Source organism: Geospiza fortis, unplaced genomic scaffold (assembly GCF_000277835.1).
Source record: "Geospiza fortis unplaced genomic scaffold, GeoFor_1.0 scaffold31, whole genome shotgun sequence".
NCBI classification, from domain to species: domain Eukaryota; kingdom Metazoa; phylum Chordata; class Aves; order Passeriformes; family Thraupidae; genus Geospiza; species Geospiza fortis.
In genome coordinates this window covers 1,018,676-1,039,735 of record NW_005054483.1, presented here as the reverse complement: position 1 = coordinate 1,039,735, position 21,060 = coordinate 1,018,676, and the positions used below count along the sequence as shown (strand labels likewise).

General features: G+C 39.6%; 1 protein-coding gene across 4 annotated transcripts in view; it reads left to right on the top strand.

Annotated features, from left to right (window-relative positions):
* The window catches only part of SPECC1L (sperm antigen with calponin homology and coiled-coil domains 1 like), a 50,111-nt gene that overhangs the window by 2,355 nt on the left and 26,696 nt on the right, over positions 1-21,060 (top strand). Inside the window, exons 1-8 of one of the 4 annotated variants that reach the window (XM_031063175.1) lie at positions 2,434-2,489; positions 3,074-3,233; positions 3,973-5,606; positions 7,070-7,277; positions 12,900-12,973; positions 13,445-13,620; positions 15,130-15,296; positions 16,884-16,975. In XM_031063175.1, the coding sequence (XP_030919035.1) occupies positions 2,487-2,489; positions 3,074-3,233; positions 3,973-5,606; positions 7,070-7,277; positions 12,900-12,973; positions 13,445-13,620; positions 15,130-15,296; positions 16,884-16,975 (2,514 nt within the window). In that variant the 5' untranslated portion in view covers positions 2,434-2,486. Of the gene's footprint in view, positions 1-2,433; positions 2,490-3,073; positions 3,234-3,972; positions 5,607-7,069; positions 7,278-12,899; positions 12,974-13,444; positions 13,621-15,129; positions 15,297-16,883; positions 16,976-21,060 lie in introns of those variants that run through there. The other 3 variants (XM_031063174.1, XM_031063176.1, XM_031063177.1) reach the window with 3 other exon arrangements.

Sequence of the window (21,060 nt, the reverse complement as noted above, 5' to 3'; positions counted from 1 at the left end):
TCCCAGCCACTTCTGATCTGTCAAAAAAATACTCTACAAATAATGTATTCTTATTTTTAAGATCATTATTTTTTGACTTCTTCAGCTAATGAGCTTATGATCCTGCTAACATTCCCAGCTGTAATTAGACAGCAGCTGTACTTCAGACAAATTGCAAAATCCAGTGTCCCTGAAAAGCCAGGACTTGGAGACCAATATTTGAATATTAAAACTTAGAGTGTGTTTTCAGTACTCATGTGTCTAGGCTTCTATTCTGTTTGCAAAATGCAGTAACTTAATTACAGATTGTTGTGAAGTTTGATGTTTGAAAAACTCCAATGCAGCAACAACAACCATCAAAGAAAATCTTAGGTAGGAATAATTATATATATATAAAGGGATTTGAATGAGATGCAGTAAATAGGATATACCTGTTGAGAAACTGAGATGAATTGTATAGGTCATTATTCAAGTTTCGTTGCACTGAAAGAAAGTGGTGAGAGGAAAACAGAATATGAATTGTATAATTATAAAGTGGTTTTTTTATACAGAAAAACAAAATAGGTCTGGATGAGCCTTTCTAATTATGAGAGTTTCTAATTTTTCATATTTTAATGTAGGAGTTTTTATGCTAAGCAGGATGGCACAGTTCTTAGTAGATGGGAAAAGTTGTTTAATAAATATGCACCATTGCTTTTACTTCAATTAAAAAGATATGCTGCAAAAATACTTTGATTTTAAAGGTTCTGAATGGTTGCCATTGTGGAACATTAAGAAGAGAGCTGCTGGTTTGTAATTTTTCCAAAGCTTTACTAAATAGTTTTCTTTGCCAAGAGTATAATGTTACAGCTTTGAGAAGCTGTTTACTAATTGGCTGCAGAGGAGGCAGTGCCTTCCAACCTAGAGCAGAAATAGTTTATGGGTAAGTCAGAAGAAGAATGGCTGTCTTAAATTCCTTTGTTCAGCAAGGACTGCAGATGAGTAATGTCTGAACGTATTTTACTTTGTGTTTTTTCTTCAAGCTGAGTCACATCTTGACCTATTTGGCTTGATAACATGTACTTGTACTGTAAGTGTCTGAAAGCTTAATCTAATTTCCCCAGTCTTTCAGCAGGGTATAGATGCTGACAGCTCACAGTCTGTTTGAACCATCACGTTTGCAGGAGGGTGGGCAGATCCAGCAGCAAAGCAGAAAATCACTGTTCTGTGCCTTTTTGTGATACCTTGGTTTAGGCAATACTTGCACAGGGTTGTTTCTCTCCCCCTGTGCTCCCATGCCCACAAAATGAGCTTCAATTAGATAGAAAATCTAATCAGATCACAGGTAAACCAGGATTGTTGTTCACCAGTAGTTTGTGCTCAGCCCATCCATCCCACACGAGCTGAGTGGGCTTTATGGCTTTTGCAGCCCTCTGATATTTTTGCTTTCCTATTTGTATTTCCACTGCCTGTGCCTGTTTGCCTGGCTGTGTGACGTGGCAGATCAAGGAGCTGCTGTGACTCCTGGGAGGAAGGAGCTCTTGGAAGAGCTTTGTTTGCACAGCAAGCAACAATGGCATTTCCATAGCAGAAAAGCCAGCTTTAGATGCACATCAGACTGGATCCTTGGAGTGATGTGTTTTCTTCCAGCCTTTTATCAGCCTTCTCAGAAGGCTACACCATTTCACCATTTCTGACATGATTCAGTAAAAACGTGCTTGTCCTAGAGGATTTTACCCTTACAAATAGTTTTTCTGTCTGTAAATTTTCTATATTTCTATCAATTGCATGCAAAGCAAATATGTTCTCCTCCCAAAGCTCCCTTTTGTTTTGTAGCTGCTCTCTGTAATGGCACAGATCCCATCCATGCTCTTTCCACAGTGCTGTGATCAGTGTTCCTAGCTGTTCTGGAATTGGCATTTGCAAAAAGAGACTGTAGAGAACATGCAACTATTTTTTAAATTAAGCAAGTGTACCTTTAGTCTAAATATATAGAATTGTAATGTCTGCAGTATAGTTTTTAACATGGATGTGTGTGGGAGCTGGAAGTTACAGACTTGCAGACGTGATGGAAAGCAACTGGTTAATTCCTAAGCAGTACCTTTGAGCTGGGATGTTGGAGGAGAGTTCAAATGTGTTATCCAGCTGAATAATACAGTTGCTCAAGGAATGCTGCTAGCACAGCTGTTTCCTTTTAATTTTTTTTCCTCGTATAATGGGAAAAATGTTGAGCACATTTTGATTTTCACCATTTGCAAAATCGTATTTTAAAGAGTATAAAGCCTGCCAATTAATGCTTAAGAGTTTAGTATTTCTTAGACTTTGCTTTATTCTGAAAGATGTATTCTCTGTTTGGGAGTCTGGTTGTTGGGAATCCTGTGCTTGCTGCCTTGTCACATTCCAGGCAGCTTTTGTGGCTAACAGGAGTTTCAGGAACAATCATATGAGGTTAGACAAAAAGTCCATCAAACAAATACCCCATCTCTTAAAATTCCCTAGAAAAGAGCTTGAAAGCAAGGCAAGGATATATGGTGAGAGTGGCTTTTCCCCTGCCTCTGTCCTAGTTCCTAGTGATCTGTAGCTCAATATTTTGAGGTAGAAATTGTATTTTGCTAATGTTGGATTTATTTTTGTTCTCCTTTGATTTGAGCTTTTTGTTGTGAATTTGACCACCAGAAAATATTTGATCATACTCAATTGAAGGATATTGTACTAACTTCCTGGTATTTGGTGGTTTAATTATCTAAGAATTGCCTTCATTTTTATGCATAAGTAACCTTCTAGACAAAATTGAGAAGTTTTACACTGTGATGTTTTACTCTGCTTTAATAGATTTTTTTTTTTAATTTTTCTCCTTGGTACTGAAAGATTAAGAATTTTTGGGGGAGAGAGAAGACTCAGTTTCAATACTCACTCATATGTGAGGAGTTAAAGTTCCATTTCAGTTTACTGACTCTGCACAGTGCAGCACACTTACACTTTTCAGCATTCTTGCATGGACACATGACTTGTCAAATATGTTCTTTTTAAACTGAAGGAATCTTTAGCAGTAGAAATGTTGGCTGTGCAGAGTTCTGGGCCAGCTGTTTTAAAGCTGCTTCTTCCTTTCTTTCAGACTAAGAGTAACGATGACCTCTTAGCAGGGATGGCTGGTGGCGGCGGAGTGACAATGACCAACGGTGTCAAGGCCAAGAAGAACTCTTGTGTATCAACAGCACCTTCAGCTCCAGGGGCAACCATGAGCACTCTAGAAAACAAACCCAAAACTATTGCAGGTAAATGGATATATTGATTCTTAAAGGTGGAAGTTGGGGGCTTTTTATTTTCATTTAATGTATTGAGGATCCAGGCTGCTTACTAAGGTGCTCAGTAACACCATGATCAAATCACACACCTTCTAAACTCTTTTCCTGTTTTTAATAATGGAATTGCTTTTTTGGAAGGTGTTCCTTTTAGTTTTTTTCAGTACTGACTATGCAACTATTATATAAGATGAAATAATATAATTAATTTAGAGAATCATAGATTTTTCTAAAATTGTCTGTTTAAAAAATCCATGACACAAGCACTAAATCTCTAAGATGAATTGTTACAATGAACATTTTGGACGTTTTGTATTGCTTTACAGAAATAAAGGAAGAGAGCTTTCAGAAACTGTTGAGAAAAATGAAATCATTTAGTGTGTTATTGATATGGATTGAAATAGGTCTTGCGTTCCATTGCTGTATTTTGGATTCAGTAATGCTTGCAAAGCTGTAAACCATCTGGAAATAAAGGAGTAATGATCTATCTTTATTTTTATGCAATAAGATGAAAATACAGAAAACAGAAAACGCTGAATGTTGAGTTAATGCTTACTTCCAGTATTTTCTATGAAATGTATTTAGCTTGTGTGCTAATAATAAATGTGTGCTTCAGAAAATCAGCCACTGTGTTGCTGATACAAAGCACCACAGCCTGCTGTGACAGATGCAGTATTTTAAATTCATGTCCTAACTTTCAACAAACACGCAGGTACAAGTTCCACAGCTAAACGTAGCACTTCCTCTGGAAATAAAGAGTCCAGCTCTTCCAGGGAGAGGATCCGGGAGCGTTCCCGTCTGAGCCAGAGCAAGAAGCTGCCCCTGGCAGGGCAGGGCCCCGGCGACGCGGGGCTGGCCAAGCGCTCCCGCAGCCGCACCAACCCCGACTCCGACGTCCGCATGAGCAAGTCCAAGTCAGACAATCAGATCAGTGACAGAGCTGCGCTGGAAGCAAAGGTGAATGATCTTCTGACCTTAGCAAAAACTAAAGATGTGGAGATCCTGCATCTGAGAAATGAATTGAGGGATATGCGTGCTCAGCTGGGACTCAACGAAGATCATCTTGAGGGGGATGAAAAATCTGAAGAGAAAGAAGCCATTGTTGTTCATCAGCCAACTGATGTAGAGTCTACGCTGCTCCAGTTACAGGAACAAAACACTGCCATCAGAGAAGAGCTCAACCAGCTGAAGAATGAGAATCGAATGTTAAAAGACAGACTAAATGCTTTGGGCTTTTCTTTGGAACAAAGGCTGGACAACTCTGAAAAGCTCTTTGGCTATCAGTCTTTGAGTCCAGAGATTACAGCTGGCAACCACAGCGATGGTGGGGGCACTCTGACATCTTCAGTGGAAGGTTCTGCTCCTGGATCGATGGAAGACTTGTTAAGTCAGGATGAAAACACTCTCATGGACAACCAACACAGTAATTCCATGGATAATTTAGACAGTGAGTGCAGTGAAGTTTATCAGCCACTGACATCAAGCGATGATGCCTTAGATGCTCCGTCATCTTCAGAATCTGAGGGAGTACCAAGTATAGAAAGGTCTAGGAAGGGAAGCAGTGGCAATGCAAGTGAGGTGTCTGTAGCCTGTCTGACAGAACGGATACATCAGATGGAAGAGAACCAACACAGTACAGCTGAGGAGCTCCAGGCCACGCTTCAAGAGCTTGCAGATCTGCAACAAATAACACAAGAGCTGAACAGCGAGAATGAAAGACTTGGAGAGGAGAAGGTAATCCTGATGGAGTCTTTGTGCCAGCAGAGTGACAAACTGGAGCACTTCAGCCGTCAGATCGAGTATTTCCGGTCCCTTTTGGATGAGCACCACATTTCCTATGTGATTGATGAAGACATGAAGAGCGGGCGCTACATGGAGCTGGAGCAGCGCTACATGGAGCTGGCGGAGAACGCGCGCTTCGAGCGGGAGCAGCTGCTGGGCGTTCAGCAGCACTTGAGCAACACTTTGAAGATGGCAGAACAAGACAACAAGGAGGCCCAAGAGATGATAGGGGCGTTAAAAGAAAGGAATCACCACATGGAACGGATTATTGAGTCAGAGCAGAAAAGCAAAACAGCTCTGGCATCCACCTTAGAGGAGTACAAAGCCACAGTAGCCAGTGACCAGATCGAGATGAACAGGCTGAAAGCTCAGCTAGAGCACGAAAAGCAGAGAGTGGCCGAGCTGTATTCCATACACAACTCTGGAGATAAATCAGATATACAAGACCTGCTGGAGAGTGTCAGGCTGGATAAGGAAAAAGCAGAGAGCTTGGCCAGTGGTCTGCAGGAGGAGCTGGCACACACCCGCAATGATGCCAATCGATTGCAAGATGCCATTGCTAAGGTAGTGCTAAAATACCCTTGCATCCTAACATCCCATGCACACATTGGCCTCTTGGCCTCTGTAGTTCTTTCAGAAGTAAAAGATTAATTATGAGCTTAATTGGATTGCAGTAGTGTTAGGACTGATTACTTTCTCTTGACTTTTGTTATGAAAATGATGTCAGCATTTGAGAAAATTATATGGATACATTGAGCTACAGGGTGACTGTTGTGTTACTTTTTAAAAATATTTAAACTCCACAACTCATTTCAGTGTCCAAACTTAAACAGTATTTAAGACACTTTACTAATTTAGTGCTTAAATTGCACACCTTCTGCAAGACTTTATGTGCTGATTAGATTTTGGATCAAAATGTTTATTTCCAGTTCTGTTTTGACCCAAATATTTCTAATTTATGCAGTAGCTATGTCTAGTAGAAGAATCACACAATTTATTTAATTACTTTACATATGCATTTAAAGGTATATCTTCCTGAAGAGACAATTTATACCAAATTTAATGTATGAACTATATATTAGCTGCAAAACAACATGTTAGTCATGATCACAAGCCTGTTAGAATCAACCTTAATTTGGGGTGAAAAACATACTAAGATGATTTTAATAATTAAAGTTAGAGAATGCTATTAAAATAAAAACCACCGAAGCAGATGACTTAAGAGCAGGGTATTTTTTGTCTGTTAAACTTGGTGCCTGCCAGCATTGCTCACACTAAACCACAACCTATTTTCTCTTTTCCCTTGTTTTTCTGACACCCTATTTTTTTTTATATATACATATATAAATTTTTAATAAATTTATATTTTAACCCTGTTGGGTTAATGTTCTTGTGCCACTGATCCCAGCCTGTTACTTATGTTACACTCCTGTGAGGCAGGATAAAAAAGCCTCTTCCCCGGCTTCTGAACAAGAGAAGTCAACCACTTCTTCCCTTCCCTGTTTTGGTTTTTTTTCAAAGTAATTGTTTGCCAGACTCCTCTGAGAACTGCTTCAGCTCGCTAACACACCTCACACACAAATGTCACACTTGCTTAAGGAAATCACTCATCACACAGGTCCAGCAAGCACTAAAATTGATGCACAAGTGACCAGGCTTTTTCTCTTTGGCAAGAGAAAGGAAGGGTGAAGAGTTTTAACATTTCCCTTGCACCCTGTCCCTTTTCCATGGCAGCTGGATGTTAAATTGGCTCAGCTGCTCATGAAACCTCAGCCTTGGTACAATGGTGGTGTTGCTTCACCTGTATGCAGGGCACTGCTCTGAGAGGAGCTGGGAATGCTCATTTATCCAGCCTGGGAATATAAAAAGTTTAACTTTGGCCCAGGAAAAGAGTTGCACTAGAATAATGTATAGTCAAAAGTTTACATTTCTCCTGTATTTTTCTCTTTGCAGAAATAGATTTTAAGTATGGTAGTTACAAAACAACAAGTATGTTTAATATGCAACTGAGATTTATTCTTCTTTAGGTTGAAGATGAATACAGAGTGTTCCAAGAAGAAGCCAAGAAACAAATTGAGGATCTCAATGTGACTCTAGAAAAGCTTCGGACAGAGCTGGATGAAAAAGAGACTGAGAGGAGTGACATGAAAGAAACCATCTTTGAGCTGGAGGATGAAGTAGAGCAGCACCGTGCTGTGAAGCTTCATGACAATCTTATCATATCTGATTTGGAGAGTAAGTATTATGCATTTCTCTTGAGAGAAAAGATAATTTAAGGAAAGCACAAGTAGAGCACTGTAATATTGAAAATATTTTTACTTGTCTTTTGTATGTCTGAATTCAAGTCAGACTAGGTTTTGCAGAATCCTTACACACTAGGGGAGGAAAAAAATCAAGTTGGCTTAGCTTTTCCAGACCCACTTAGTAGTTGGTGTGGGAATAAAACCTATGAATAGAGAACAAATGTGGAATCTGCTAATATTGTTTTCAAGTTGTTCTTCAAAGTAGAAAAACATGTGGTAGAAAACATATTTACTGTGTACCTGTCTAGCTCTCTGTGCCTTAGTTCCCTCTCTGATCTTGGAGAGCTGCTCAGACATTCCTACCACGGGCTGGAATTCTGCAATTAGTCTCCATCTAATTAAGAAAACGGGCAACTCTACCCTGGCAAGCTGTGTTTGCACAGTGCTGCTTAGAGGATTTAAATATCTGTTAGTCTTCCATGTTATTCAGAGATGAAACAAGATAGCAAAAAAACCAAAGCATGATTCCTTCTAACAACAAGGGAAATAAAGGGTTCATTGAAAGGGTTTTTAATTGCTCTGCTATCAAGAAAAGTTAGTGTCTTAAGCAAGCCAAACTGTTTATTCAAGCTCAGTATCTTCAGACATGGCTGTGAGAGTTGTTTCCCTAAGCAACCCTTTTTTTATCTTGAAAGGGAATCTCTGCTTCTCTTAATAGTTTTAAGTTTTTATTCTGAATTTTTTTCCCTTTCTGTGCTAAAAGACAGTAATTTTGGAGCAAAGACTCAAAAAGGTTAAACAGTTTTCTACTTGTTTTGTTTTGTCCATTAACTGAAGTACACTCGTGCAGGGAGCAGCCCTGTAGTCAAGTGGATATTTGGGTATCTGCCTAGCAATACCTCATTACAAGGCAGCTCTGATTTTTAGATGCTTCTGCTTTGTGGGTACAAAGCATCTGTCAGATATTTAATTTCGACTGGTGAAAATTCAGGCAGACAAACCTCTGCCAGGGGAAAAATTCTCAACAAAAATTGCAAAAGTGTTTGTTGTTTATTGGTCTTGGAAAATTCATGTGGACCAGCCAATGTCCTGACGTGATCCCTTGGGGGAAGCGAGCTGTTGTTTCAGTTCTGTGCTGGAAGGAGAGTGGCATCTAGTGGCAGTAAGAGAGGATGGCACACGAGGAATTCCATAAACTTTAAAAAGTGCTTTTTTTCTGACAACTTGAAAACTCTGTTGATTTTGGGTTCATAGTTAAACCTCTTACAGGAGTTTTTTCGTGATAGTCTCTAAGTACTGGCAACATAGGACATAGTGAAAAATCTGGGACTTTGAGGTAGTACATACAACATTTATAAAATAGACTCCCAAATACAAAATGTAAAATTATAACTTAAAAATTTTACTAAAGGCGGAGTTTACACTTAGGAGAAAGATGCCTCATAGATGAGGTGGTGAGTGTTCATTCCATTTAATGATTAATCAACACAGATAGTAATGTAGAAATGGGAAACACTCCAAGCACTTAGAGCATGCTTCACTGTGGGCTTTTCAAACATCAAGAGGAGGCACAAGGAACTCCTCTTGATGTAGAACATTTTTCAAATTAATCTGGATATTGAACTGTCACATTTGAGCTGTTAATATGTCTACCTGCAGAAAAAGGGATCTCTTTGATGTGTGCAGCAGGATGCAAATTGCATTGATGAAAAGCACACAGGATGTTCCTGACATGCATCCAGATGTGCTGAGAGCTGTAGTCACTGCAGCTGAGCCCTTACTGCTGGGATGAGGAGTTTTAAGCACAGAACTTAAAGGGCCTGGAGGGGAAAGCTAGGGAGGAGCAGCTGAGGGCACCTGGTTTGTTCAGCCTGGAGGACACTGAGGGGACACCTCACTGTGGTCTTCAGTCCCTGCTCTGTGACTGGTGACAGGACTTGAGGAAAGGGCTGGAGCTAAATCAGGGGAGGTTTGGGTTTGATAGCAGAAAGTTCTTCACCCTGAGGGTTGTTGGGCACTGGAACAAGATCCCCAGGATGTCCCCAAGGCTGCCAGAGCTCAAGGAGTGTTTGGACAATGCTCTCAGGCACAGGGTGGGATGCAGAGTTGTTGGCGTGCAGAGCCAGGATTGTGTCTCGATGATCCTGATAGATCCCTTCCAACTGAGGATATTCTATGATTCTGTTGTATGTAAAAAGTCTAAGAAATACTAAAATAATCAGTGTTTTATATCCTCCATGCTGTGCTGAGCTGAAAGAGGCAGTGAGGAAGGAAGGAAGGACAGTGGGGAAGGCTGACACTGCACTAGATGGCGTGTTCCCTCTGGGTTTCACTCCTGACTCCCAAAAACTTGCAGCAGTCAGGTAGCCCAGCTGTCACATGAGTCATCGGCAGTAACTGAGTGGGAAACAGAAACCTCTTATTCTCCCAAGCAGTTAATAAGAGTTTGTGGGGAATATTTTCCAGAAAAGTTTGACTCCTAATGTGCAGAAAATGTGTATTTGTAGGTTAGCTTACCACTTCTCAAAGGTTTCTTCTGAAGCACAAAATAATCATTGCTTGTTCTCTCAGCACAGGTGCACATAGGTTCTCCTAGTCTGTAACTAAAAGTCAGTAAATTTTTAGGACAAGTGTAGGTGAGCTAGAAGGTGGATATTTTTAATGTTCAATGAATAGTTCTTTTATGGAGCTGACAGTGTTAGTTTTAATTCTGCTATATTTCATTCGAAAAGGATCTTGACAGCAGTTATGAAATGAAATGTTTGCTTTACCATATTTAGGCCTTTTCTAACAAAGTGTTGGAAAAGTCAATAGGATGTTCATTTTTGTGCCTTTTTAAACATTTTTAGTTTTGTGACTAATGGCAGACCCTTAAAAAGTCACCTTTCTTGCTGTGTAGATGTATTGTCTGACATGATCAGCTCAGAAGCAAGATTGGTCTACAAATTGCCTGAGCTTTGCCAGTGCCTGTTCCTTACAGAAGGAAACTGTAGTTCTTATACTGCTCTGTGTATTTGTGGTTGTGTTGGGATGGCCATTTTGTGCTAAAGAACCAAAATGCTGTCCCAGTGTGAGGCATGCCTGTGTAACCAGTACAAAAACTGTGAGGGTGTCTTGATTTAGTGTCCCTTCCCAGGAATTGAGTGTCCCTTCCCAGGAATTGTCATGTCATTTTTGCTGAAATACTGCATGTGAATATTGTTAGTATTTTTTCCCCAGAAACTATTGAAATTATACAATTGAATGTTAATACTCATTTTTATTTCATACTGATAAATTCTAACTGCCAGTTATATTATAATTATTAAAAATTGCAGATACAGAACATCTTGATACCTTTTCTCTGGTAGTTGTACAAAACTCTTCCTCCCACCCCCAGCTGTAAAGGTTTTCTTTACCATTTGTAGTCTGCATGTCCCATAATCTTTTTTTTTTCTGCCTCTTAGGTAGAGGCAAGGTCTTGTCAAACTGTGGCTTAAATCAATATCATTTTCTGAAATGTAGATGTAATTGGATCCTGCAGTCAAACACGAGCTTGCTGATTTGCCATTTTTAATTATCCTGTTCATTCATCAGAAGAGTCTCCTTGTTCTTCATTTACCCTAACATGTAGTTACTTTTTGTTTTATCTCAGTCTTCTTTGTTGTCTGTGATCATTGAAGAAGGAGACTGGATAAAGGTGGAAGTACCTGTCCTACCATACTGAAAATTCAGGCAGTGGAGGTGGAAAGGGTTTGTGTGTGTTAGAGAATGTGGAATTTGCAGGGATGCAGAAAGGGAAGGTGCCACATGGCAGCCTCTGCCTGTTTTGACTACTTTAATTTTCAGGCTGTAGCTGGTGGAAGAGGTGAAATCACTTAAATTAGTCATAATTTCTCATTGCATTTCAAACTCAGTTGCAGTTTGGTGGGGGGTATTTTTAGTCTCCTTGGTTGATTGGGGAGGAGAGAGAGCACTGTTTCCAACAACTGCTCTAAACTGCTCTGTATTATTTATGTACCTGCAGAATATCCAGACCATTGTGTTTTACTTCAAAGCATAAATACACTAAAATTTAATGGTGCGTTTCATAACTCACAGAAACTCAGAACAATGGCACTGCACAAGCTTTAACTGGGTGCATTTATGGTTTCTGGTTTGTGGTTATTTTTAGATAGCTTGCTTTTAGTAGTACTGCAAATTTTGTTTTTAAAAACATTTTTTCTTTGAACTGTTTTAAAAATGAAAATGAACATCAACTTGATTTGTTCCAAAATGTATTTAAAGGAAAAGGTGGGGGGAGCAAGTTTTATAACTTTGGCCTAAAGCTGGCCTTCTAGTTCTGGATTTAGCTCAAACAAGTTGTGTATCAAGAGACAAGTTAAAAATTGGAGGGCTTTGCTTAAGTATCATGGTAGCATGAGATTTGAGTGGCCCACCCTGTAGGCTTATCTTCAAAGCCTAAAGATCAGCTGGGTGCAACTTAAAATGGGCAGTTTTACAAGGAGGAGATAAATACAGAAGTATCTGTCTATTTTTTATGTTCCAGCTTTTCCAAGTTTGAAAGGTTATTGTGTTTTCAGACCAGCTGAGGTTTCATTTTTACGATTCTTGTACAGAAATTAACTGTGACTTAAAAAGTCCCTGCACCTGGGGCTGTTGAGGAAGGTTTTGTGTATTGAACAGCCTAAATGTCATGTTGTAGAAAGAGCATTGCTAATATACAGGAAAAAATATTTGTTGGGATAATGAACCTGAACAAAAAAATGCATTTAGTCAGTTTCTCCATCATTTTTACAGTTTTTACAGTCACACAATGCTACAGAAATAAAACATCCTAGAATGCAAGGATCAGTGAAGTGACACACTGATTAGAAATTTATGGTGCTTCATTAGTTGCTTGGTTTAAGAATGGAGTAATCAATCACATGGTCCTTGTGCATTGAATAAAGTCACAAATGAAGAATAATTGCAGTAGCCAGTCTGTCAGACGCCACACACTGCTGCTGGTCAGGCTGGGCACGCTGCTGTGTGGCTGCTGACAGATTTAGGGGACCCTCTCTCTCATAACACGAGCTCACAGACTGTTTTGGCCTTTTGCTGTAAATATAGTTTGCTTTGACCTCAAATAGTAGCTTGATAGACAAGAATGTCAGAGTCTTGGGGACATGAGTTCAGTTCTATCCCTGTGGAAGGCAGGGCTGTGAGTGTTATGTCAGCTGCTTGGTGGCAGGAATTAAACTGAATTAAAAGGCTTCCTGTAGCTGCAGCTTATGTTTGAGGAGGGGAAACCCCCAGACATCCATGTTTTTAGGATACTTTCATGTTAAATTGCCTACCTTGTTTACTTGCTCTTTGCTATTGCTTTGTCATTTTAATATTGTGATTTGGGATTTGTATGAGAATTGAGTTTGCTTATGCTGCTCCCCTTACCAGTCACAGAGGAGTGTGTACCTATTTACATCCTCTGGCAGATTATTCCCTCTCATACTATGTTTCTTCAGATGTCTTTGGTTATAAAAATGCCTTCTCTGAGTAAGTCTTCCAAAACATTTGCAGGTCTTTTCAGTTATTCATTTTTAAGTAAATAAATCCCTGACTAAGATCTTACAGGGAATTTAACTTTTTTTTCCAGATACAGTTAAAAAACTTCAGGATCAAAAGCATGACATGGAAAGAGAGATCAAGAATCTTCACAGGAGACTCCGGGTAGGTAAAAACCAAAAAAGTCAATAAATTTTCAGCTTAGAATGTCTTAAAACCAGCTTATAAAACTGTGAAAATATCATTAGATACAATGCAAATAATTTTTTTTTCTGAAAGACAGGCATCATGGGAATATATTTACTAACCTACAGCCACTAAACAATGCTAAAAATTTCTCAGTGTCACAAAGATTAGATGTTTGGCTTAGGAGAAAATGTTCCCTGTGTATTTTGAGGTGGAGTTTAATATTAAATATTTTTCTCCTCCACTTTGAACATTTTATTTGTCTCCAGAAAAGAAACTCATGACTTCCAAAGTTTAATTATTTCCAGCAAAACCTCTTCAGTTTATCTTGTGAGTTAGGTTGTGCCTACCACTGTACAAGTTCCTGTAAATAATTTCCTTTAACAGCATGGGAAAACTATGAATAATAAGGATAACTTTTATTTTTCACTTCCAAATTGGTGCTTGCAGGAGGAGTCAGCAGAATGGCGCCAGTTCCAGGCAGACCTGCAGACTGCAGTGGTCATTGCCAACGACATCAAGTCCGAGGCGCAGGAGGAGATCGGGGACCTGAAGCGCAGATTGCACGAGGCGCAGGAGAAAAACGAGAAACTCACCAAGGAGCTGGAGGAGATAAAGTCACGCAAGTATGCAAATAACAACAGGGATGGGTGCTCTCTTTTGCAGGGAAGAGGGCAGTTTGGAATCCAGTTTCTTATTTATTGAGGCTCCAGAAGTTTGTAAATCCTCTCACTGTGAGGATCTGTATTTCAGCAAGCTGCTTTGTGCTGCTTTCTGTTGTCATCGTATCGCAGGGGTTCCATACTGCTGTCTCCTTATCACAAAAGTTCCAAACCTTCTTGGTGTTTCTCATGGGCAGCTGCTCAGAGCTCTGACTCCTTCTTCACAAAGCAGCCAACTGACTGCAGTTCCCTTCTCACCCAGCCACCCCACTCTGGTATAGCACTCTTCTTCTCATTGCTTACAGTCAGGCCTGTTCCTAATCATTGATAATTGGCCCAGCTGCAACTCCTTAGGGGTAAGATTACTTTCTACACTATCTTATTTTCTTATATTCTATCCCCCTACAGCTTTCAGCATTTTACAACAGCACTATTTGTTTCTTTATACTGTGTACTTAATCCACCCAGGGTTTTACAAAACCAAGTTGGAGGATTTTTCTAGTTTAACAGCTTAAAATGATTTGGCTTCTCACAGTGTGAAAAACAAGCAGTGTTGGCTTTCCTGTACCGTCATTAATATTTCTTTATTAGCAGTCAAGGCTTTTGGTGTGGTTAAAAACACAGCTGGGTTTTTACCTGAGAAGAAACCTTCACCTAGTTCTGCATGTAACTTACACTGTTTTCTTTCTACTGATAATTAGAGGTGCATTCTATATAAAAACAAAAATAACTCAAATTGTGATGTGTTGTGGCTTGAATTAGGTGCTCCAGTTATTTAGAAGCTGAGTTATATGTCTTTCAGAAGTAATAAAGTCCTCAAATAGGAACATCTTGGACAGCACCATTTGAATCCTGACTACATTGTCTCTAGGGGTCAGATCTGTATATAGTTTACAGTAATGATGCTTGTGGTGTGTATATATAAAACAATTGTTTTCTGCATGGATGGGAATTTGGTGAGATTTACATTACATTTAGCCCAGCATCTAGTAGGATAGGAGATCCTTTCACAGGCTGTGAAACTTTGAGAAAAGCTAATGCTGCCTAAAGATGGATACCAGGAACATATTTTTACCTCCTTAGCATTAAATTGTTTTCCATTCATTCAGGTGGAAAAAAATTCTCCCCTCTGAGATGATTATTTTCATGTGGAATGATGAAATCCTTAAGTCTCAATTTTTTTCATCCGTGTGTGAGTAGGAGTAGGAATTAAGCCTTATATCAAATATTGATTTGATAGACTTTTTTTTTACCAGATGCTGAGCTCTGTTGCTGACAAACAGTAAGAAATTACAGTGAAAATTTGAGTTGATAACCTATTTCTGAATTACAATGAAAAGAAAACTAGTTTAATGAAATGACCCATTTGGACCATAGATTTTAATTCAGCTTCATTTTGTGTTGATTTTTTTAAAGCCTTTGCATGTTAAAATGTTTTTTAAATACCCTAAACGAGCAGCACGTTGACTTCAGGCAGGAAGAAGAACGCGGTCGAGTGTACAATTACATGAATGCAGTAGAGAGAGATCTGGCAGCTCTGAGGCAAGGCATGGGCCTGAGTCGCCGATCCTCCACCTCCTCAGAGCCGACCCCCACTGTGAAAACGCTCATCAAGTCCTTCGACAGTGCCTCCTCCCAAGGTGGGTCCCAGCAGCTGCCCTCTGCCTGTGCTCATCTCGTGGCTCACAGGCAAACTGCTTTGTCCTGTCCTGGCTGAAACAAACCGACCCAAACTGGATTGCAGCACAGATTGTTCACTGCACTTCAGTGCAAGCATCCTTTTTTGTCTTGTCTTTATTTTTCTCTTTGCTGTCGCATTGCCAGTGACTCATATGCTGGATGCTTTGATTCAGTGCTCCTGTATATTAGAAATACATAAACACATATGACACACATAATTATAGCTGGGAGCACAGCTGATTTCAGCCTGATTATTAAAATGTGAACTTAATGTTCCAAATTAAGCATTTTAAAAGCCATGTAATAGCTAGAGCTGAGTTTATTTCTTTTAATAACTTATATCTTAGAGCTCTGATGACAGTTAAAAGTAAGATCCAGCCAGTATCACCTATTGAAAGATATAGGAGATATTTTCTAAAACAAAAGGAGTCTCACTCTTGAGACAGTGGACGTTACTATGATTCTGTTTGTGGGAGGAAGTGGTGTTCTTCTCCATAGGTGACCAGAATAAGGAATCCAAGTAATTATTCTGAAATGGGAAACACTTGGTTTCACCTTTAGCTGCATGTGAAACCTTGTGAGGATTAAAGTATTTCCCTTGCCAGGTCTTTGGGTCTTTGGGTTTTGACTTTCATGTCCAGCAAAGTCACCATGAGTTTAAAGTTTTGCTCTGAAGCAGACTGAGTTAGCAGAGCCAATACAGTACTGTGCACAACAAAGCTGCTTTCCACGGCTTAGAACTAAGAAGTTTCAGATACAGAACCATCTCTGTTATTTAACATTCTGTAAATGCTTCTGTTTCCATGCTTGCTCGTTTTCTTCACAGGTATTCACAGTTTTTTACTTTTCTAGTGTTAATTTGTGAAGGTTTTTTTAGTGTGTTACTGGAGGAAGATGCTTTCTTGCCAGAGTTAGTTTAGTTAAATGACAAATCCCCTCTGTCTTCTTTGAAATCTTTTATTTCAAGCTGATATCTGCCTTCTACCTCAGCATTTTTGTCTAATCATGTTGTTAAATCATCAGATCACTGATTCACCAATTTAGAATTTTTCTGTTTTTATACATTTCTAAAAATGTTACTTGTTTAATCCCAAAATTTAAGGTATATAATAATCTAGTGCTCATGGACTTTGATTAGAAACTAGAAAGGAGAAGCAAGTGATGGAGTTTATCTTTCTTGTATTACCAGCAGAGCCAGGAGCCTGCTGCTATCTCTTTAATTGTCTGAAGATCAGAGAGCTAGTAATGTCATGATTTACATCTGCCAAGGTAATAGTATCCTGCACCTTAACCTTGTCCACCCCCAGCCAGCTCAGGCTTTTACCATGGATGATAGAAAGACAGCAAATGAAGGTAATTGCAGGGGAGTAAATGTGTAGGCATACTTTCAAATGACTTTTCAGTCAATTGCTAATTGAAATTCTGAGAGTGTGATCTGGTAAAACTGGTAATGTAAAGTACAAGGTGAGGGTTGGCTTTAGCAGTCTCCTGTTGCGCTGCAGAACAGTGTCATGCTCACCGTGGCTTCTTTTCCGTGTTCCTCCTAGTTCCCAGCCCTGCTGCTGCCACAATTCCTCGCACTCCCCTGAGCCCAAGCCCCATGAAAACTCCCCCAGCCGCTGCTGTATCCCCCATGCAGGTGGGTGGTTTATGACTGCACTTAATGCTTCTCTGTGAGGAAGATTGTGTGAAACTACAGGTGGTGACATACAAATACTGGCTGACTTGCTGGGGAAATAATGATAAAATGTTGCCTTAAGTAAGTAATTACTAAACTGTTCAGTCTAACAAGTGTTTCACTGAGAACCACGTTGGAAACTTGGAAGTTCTTGTTAAATATTTGCAACCATTGCTATTCCTGTGCTGTTAAAAAGCGTGAGAGGAAGACTTTATTTGCATTCCTTAGTTTTAGAGTTCAGTTTGTCAGTTCTTAGTCCTGTGCCTGGCAGGGAAACAGCAGTAATCCCTTTGGCAGTGGACTAAGGACTGTGCAGAATCTGTCAGCAATGATCAGTGTAAATGTATCTTTCAATGCAGGCCTTACAGGTAGGATGGAAATAATTGCAGATTTCTGCTCTTTGTTCATTTTGCACTGGCAGGGTTTGGCCAGTGGGTGATGGTGCGGTGTATTTTGTGCTGTCCCCTCTGGAGCTTTGTGCTTTTGCTCAGCTGCTGCAGCAGCCTGGGTGCACTGAGGTGACATTGTGAGGGCTCTGATGTTCAGCTTTGTAGATCTTTGCTGGCTTTATTATCTCACTTGCTGTATGAAGTGAGATTTTGGCAGAAGCCAACAATTTTAAGGACCAAGCAGATGGGACCAGATTCATAAAGAAAAGTCAGATAATATATGTTGTTTTACTCCTTTAATGTCCATAATTCTCCTGTTGTCTTCAAGGTATTGCTGTCCAAAAGTTCCAAAACTTGATTTTCACTGTAGGTCAGTGTAATGGTTTGGTAATACATTCTCTGCCTGAACTGAGGACTCTGTAGCTGTATTAGCTTTTAGTCCTCAAGGAACAATACCTGGAACAGACTGACTGTTCTCCTGTTCTCAGACTAGTGCAGCTTTTATTCATTTAAGAGTGAATTTCATGAAACAAATAGATAGCCTTAAAGCAAAGAGAAGGAATTAAATGGTTTCTTGGGAGAGCTTCTGCTTCTTCTTGTGGTTCAGTCACTCTTGACAGCAGTTCTCTAAATTAGTTAAATGTGATGAGTTCGCTGACAGATGCTTTGTTCCTATTGATCTGGCTTTATATTTCTGTTTATTTCTGCACTCTTGGAGGAGGAGGCAGACTTAATCTCGTGTTCCAAAGGGCTGAACCAGACCTTTGGCAGACAGAAGACTTTTTGGTGAAGCCTAAGGCTTATCTCACTTTATTTACCTGTAAATTAACCATGAACCAAAGTAATCTCTTAGAATACTGCAGAGCTGCTCAGGTTTACAGCTTTTGTTTGATGTTCTTGATCTGCCAGAATTACTTGAATTTTGAATTCAACTTCTGGTATAGACCCAAGTCATTAACAGCTGGATACTCATTAGTGGGAAACATTGCCTGAAAAACAAAGGGAAGGGTGTGTAAATAAAAACAGCTTCTATTGTCTTTCTGAAGATAGGTGGTTTTCTTCAAAGTGCTTGTAATTATCCAGAAGGCAATTGGGTTTCATGACCTCAGTTAAGTGAATATTTTCTGCTCAAGAGAGAAGGGGGTTGAGTTTTCTTATTTTCATATTGCTGTCTCATTTTCTATTGTTGTGTTCTATGTAATTTTTTAAAAATATTTTTTGTTTGTTCTCTCTTGCAATTGAAAGCAAGATTTTAATAAGTAATCACTATGTGAGCTGACCTATTGCTCCCACCTTATAGAAGTCATCTATGTTTTAAGGTCTTTGAGGAAAGGTGGATCTCTGTATGGGTGTTGCAGTGTTTATCATCATTAATTTCTGTTCCTCTTAAATGCTGTCACAGGGGAAATATTTACATGGGCACCTACTGAGAAACTGGCACAGTGTTGATACTTCCACAAGATGGATTGGTTGCAAAAAACATTGTCCAAGTACAGATGAATCAACCACATGCTTTGTCTTTGGACTGTGAAATGGATTTCCTCAGTCTTGAAGAGTTTTTGTTTGCTTGGTTTGTTTTTCTTTACAGCTGTGTGTATGTATAATGAGATAGATTCTTGAATATATTTTGCAACTCAAAACAAAACAAACAAAACCCTTTCTGGCTTCAGGTCCAAGCCTGCAGTGGCACATAGCTGTGTTTTACTATGGCTCTTAGCAGCACTGCAAAGCAATTTAGGAAGGCAGGTATGAAGAGAATGCTCTTCAGAATGTGAAAACAGCCCTGCTGGGTTAGCCCAAAGCTTAGCTGGTCTGGTATGCCACTGGGAGTGACCAAAGCACATGCCTAGGGAGGAATATAAGGACAGGGGAGTATATCTGCTGCTTTCCCTGGGTACTTCCATTTTCTGTTTTGTAGCTGGAGGACTCTGAAACAGAAGTGGTTTCCGATTTACAGGTTACCATTGAATGTCCTGAAACACACATGGTTTCAGATTTGCAGGTTACCATTGAATGTCCTGAAACACACATGGTTTCAGATTTACAGGTTACCATTGTATGCCCTGTTTTGCTTTGAGCGTATAAACTTCCAAGGTCCAAGCAGTTTAGTGTCAAAGCCTTCCTATATCTTAGCTGGTCAATATGTGAAGAACTGTTTGTTCTGCAATTGCCTTGTGCAGGTGCACTGGCATGAAGTGCAAAGTGATCAGGAGGAGGTACCTGGATCGTGGTGATGGTTGTGTTTCCTTCCATAGCTGACAACAGACACAAGGATGAGGAGTCAGAAGCCAAATATTTGAGGTGATTAGTTCATCCTGCCATAGTTCTGTTTCAAATTTAAAGCATCTCCCAGACACCTGTGCACTGCTACATGGATGAAGGCAGGTGAAAATAGATAAGCATCAATTGGTCCATGCTCCTCTGGTTTGCAGTGCATCAGTCCCTGTGTTACTGTTGGTAGCTGTGAGATTTGGAATTAGGAACTAAACAGTGCAAGGGAGCTCTGTCTGCAGTGCCAACAGGAACAGAGACAACCAGTTTGTTTGATTGCAAAGAGACAAGACCGATATACAGCAAGTTATCAGCTGAGTGATACAGCCACTTTCTGACAATTTCCATGAAGGATGTTTGGTTTTAAGGGATAAAGGTATATGGTTATCCAGCTCTGTACATACCTGTGTTTCTTGGCTGAAACTCCCCTGTCTCTGTAGTGCCAGTCCCAAAGCTAACCGAAATGAAATATTTTTATTTTAGCCTCGTATTTCAGCTGTTTCCTGGGGTGGGGAGATGCATTGAAATGGCTCACTTTGGTACAGTTCACATCCTTCAGTTAGGAAATGTTTGGAGTTTTTTTAAGTAGGTGATGTTAGTGTGAAATGGCAGCTCTTAGGGCAAGCTGTTGTGGGCATTTCTGTGCATGGCTCACAGTCACTTTCACCTGCACATTTAAAGGCATAATCTTTGTGTTTGTGTGTGCAGGACATTGGGTATATGAAGTGATGAAATTCTTCATGCTGTACTTTGCCATTGTTCTCTCCATTTGATTTCTAGCACAGAAGCATAACTCCAGTTTGACTCTTAACTGATGAATCAGTAGCCCTGTAATCCTGCCTGTGCTGTGGGGGGCTGTGAAGTATACACTGTTAACTTGTTTTAATCACAATTCTGCATTTGTCTGCCTTGCCTACATAATTTGGTGTGAGAAACATCTGAGCTTCAGTATTTTGTGAAGATAAGACTCCTTTAACCTTGGGCCAGATGGAGACCTGAAAGAGTTTTCAGGATAAACACATTAGTGGACTGATTATGATTAAATATTGGAATCTAATAGAAAGGACAAGGTGAATAAAGAATGAACTATAATTTGCAATAGGCTCTTTGAAATGATTAATTTGAAAGAATTGTGGGTGATCCTCCATGAGCCTTCAGCAACTGAATCTGTTTCAGTAACTCTGGGGGTAATTATTGCTTTGTACAATTCACTGTGTGAGACTAAAATGCTTATTTTAGTCCTTTTCAGTGCTTACTGAATTGTGTGTACAAGTCTGAACACAGCTGTGATCTTGTTCTTGCTAAAAGCCATATATTGCTAAATATTTATATAAAACTTGAAAACTAAATGCTCAATTCATAGCTCTTTAGAGGAGAACAAAAATT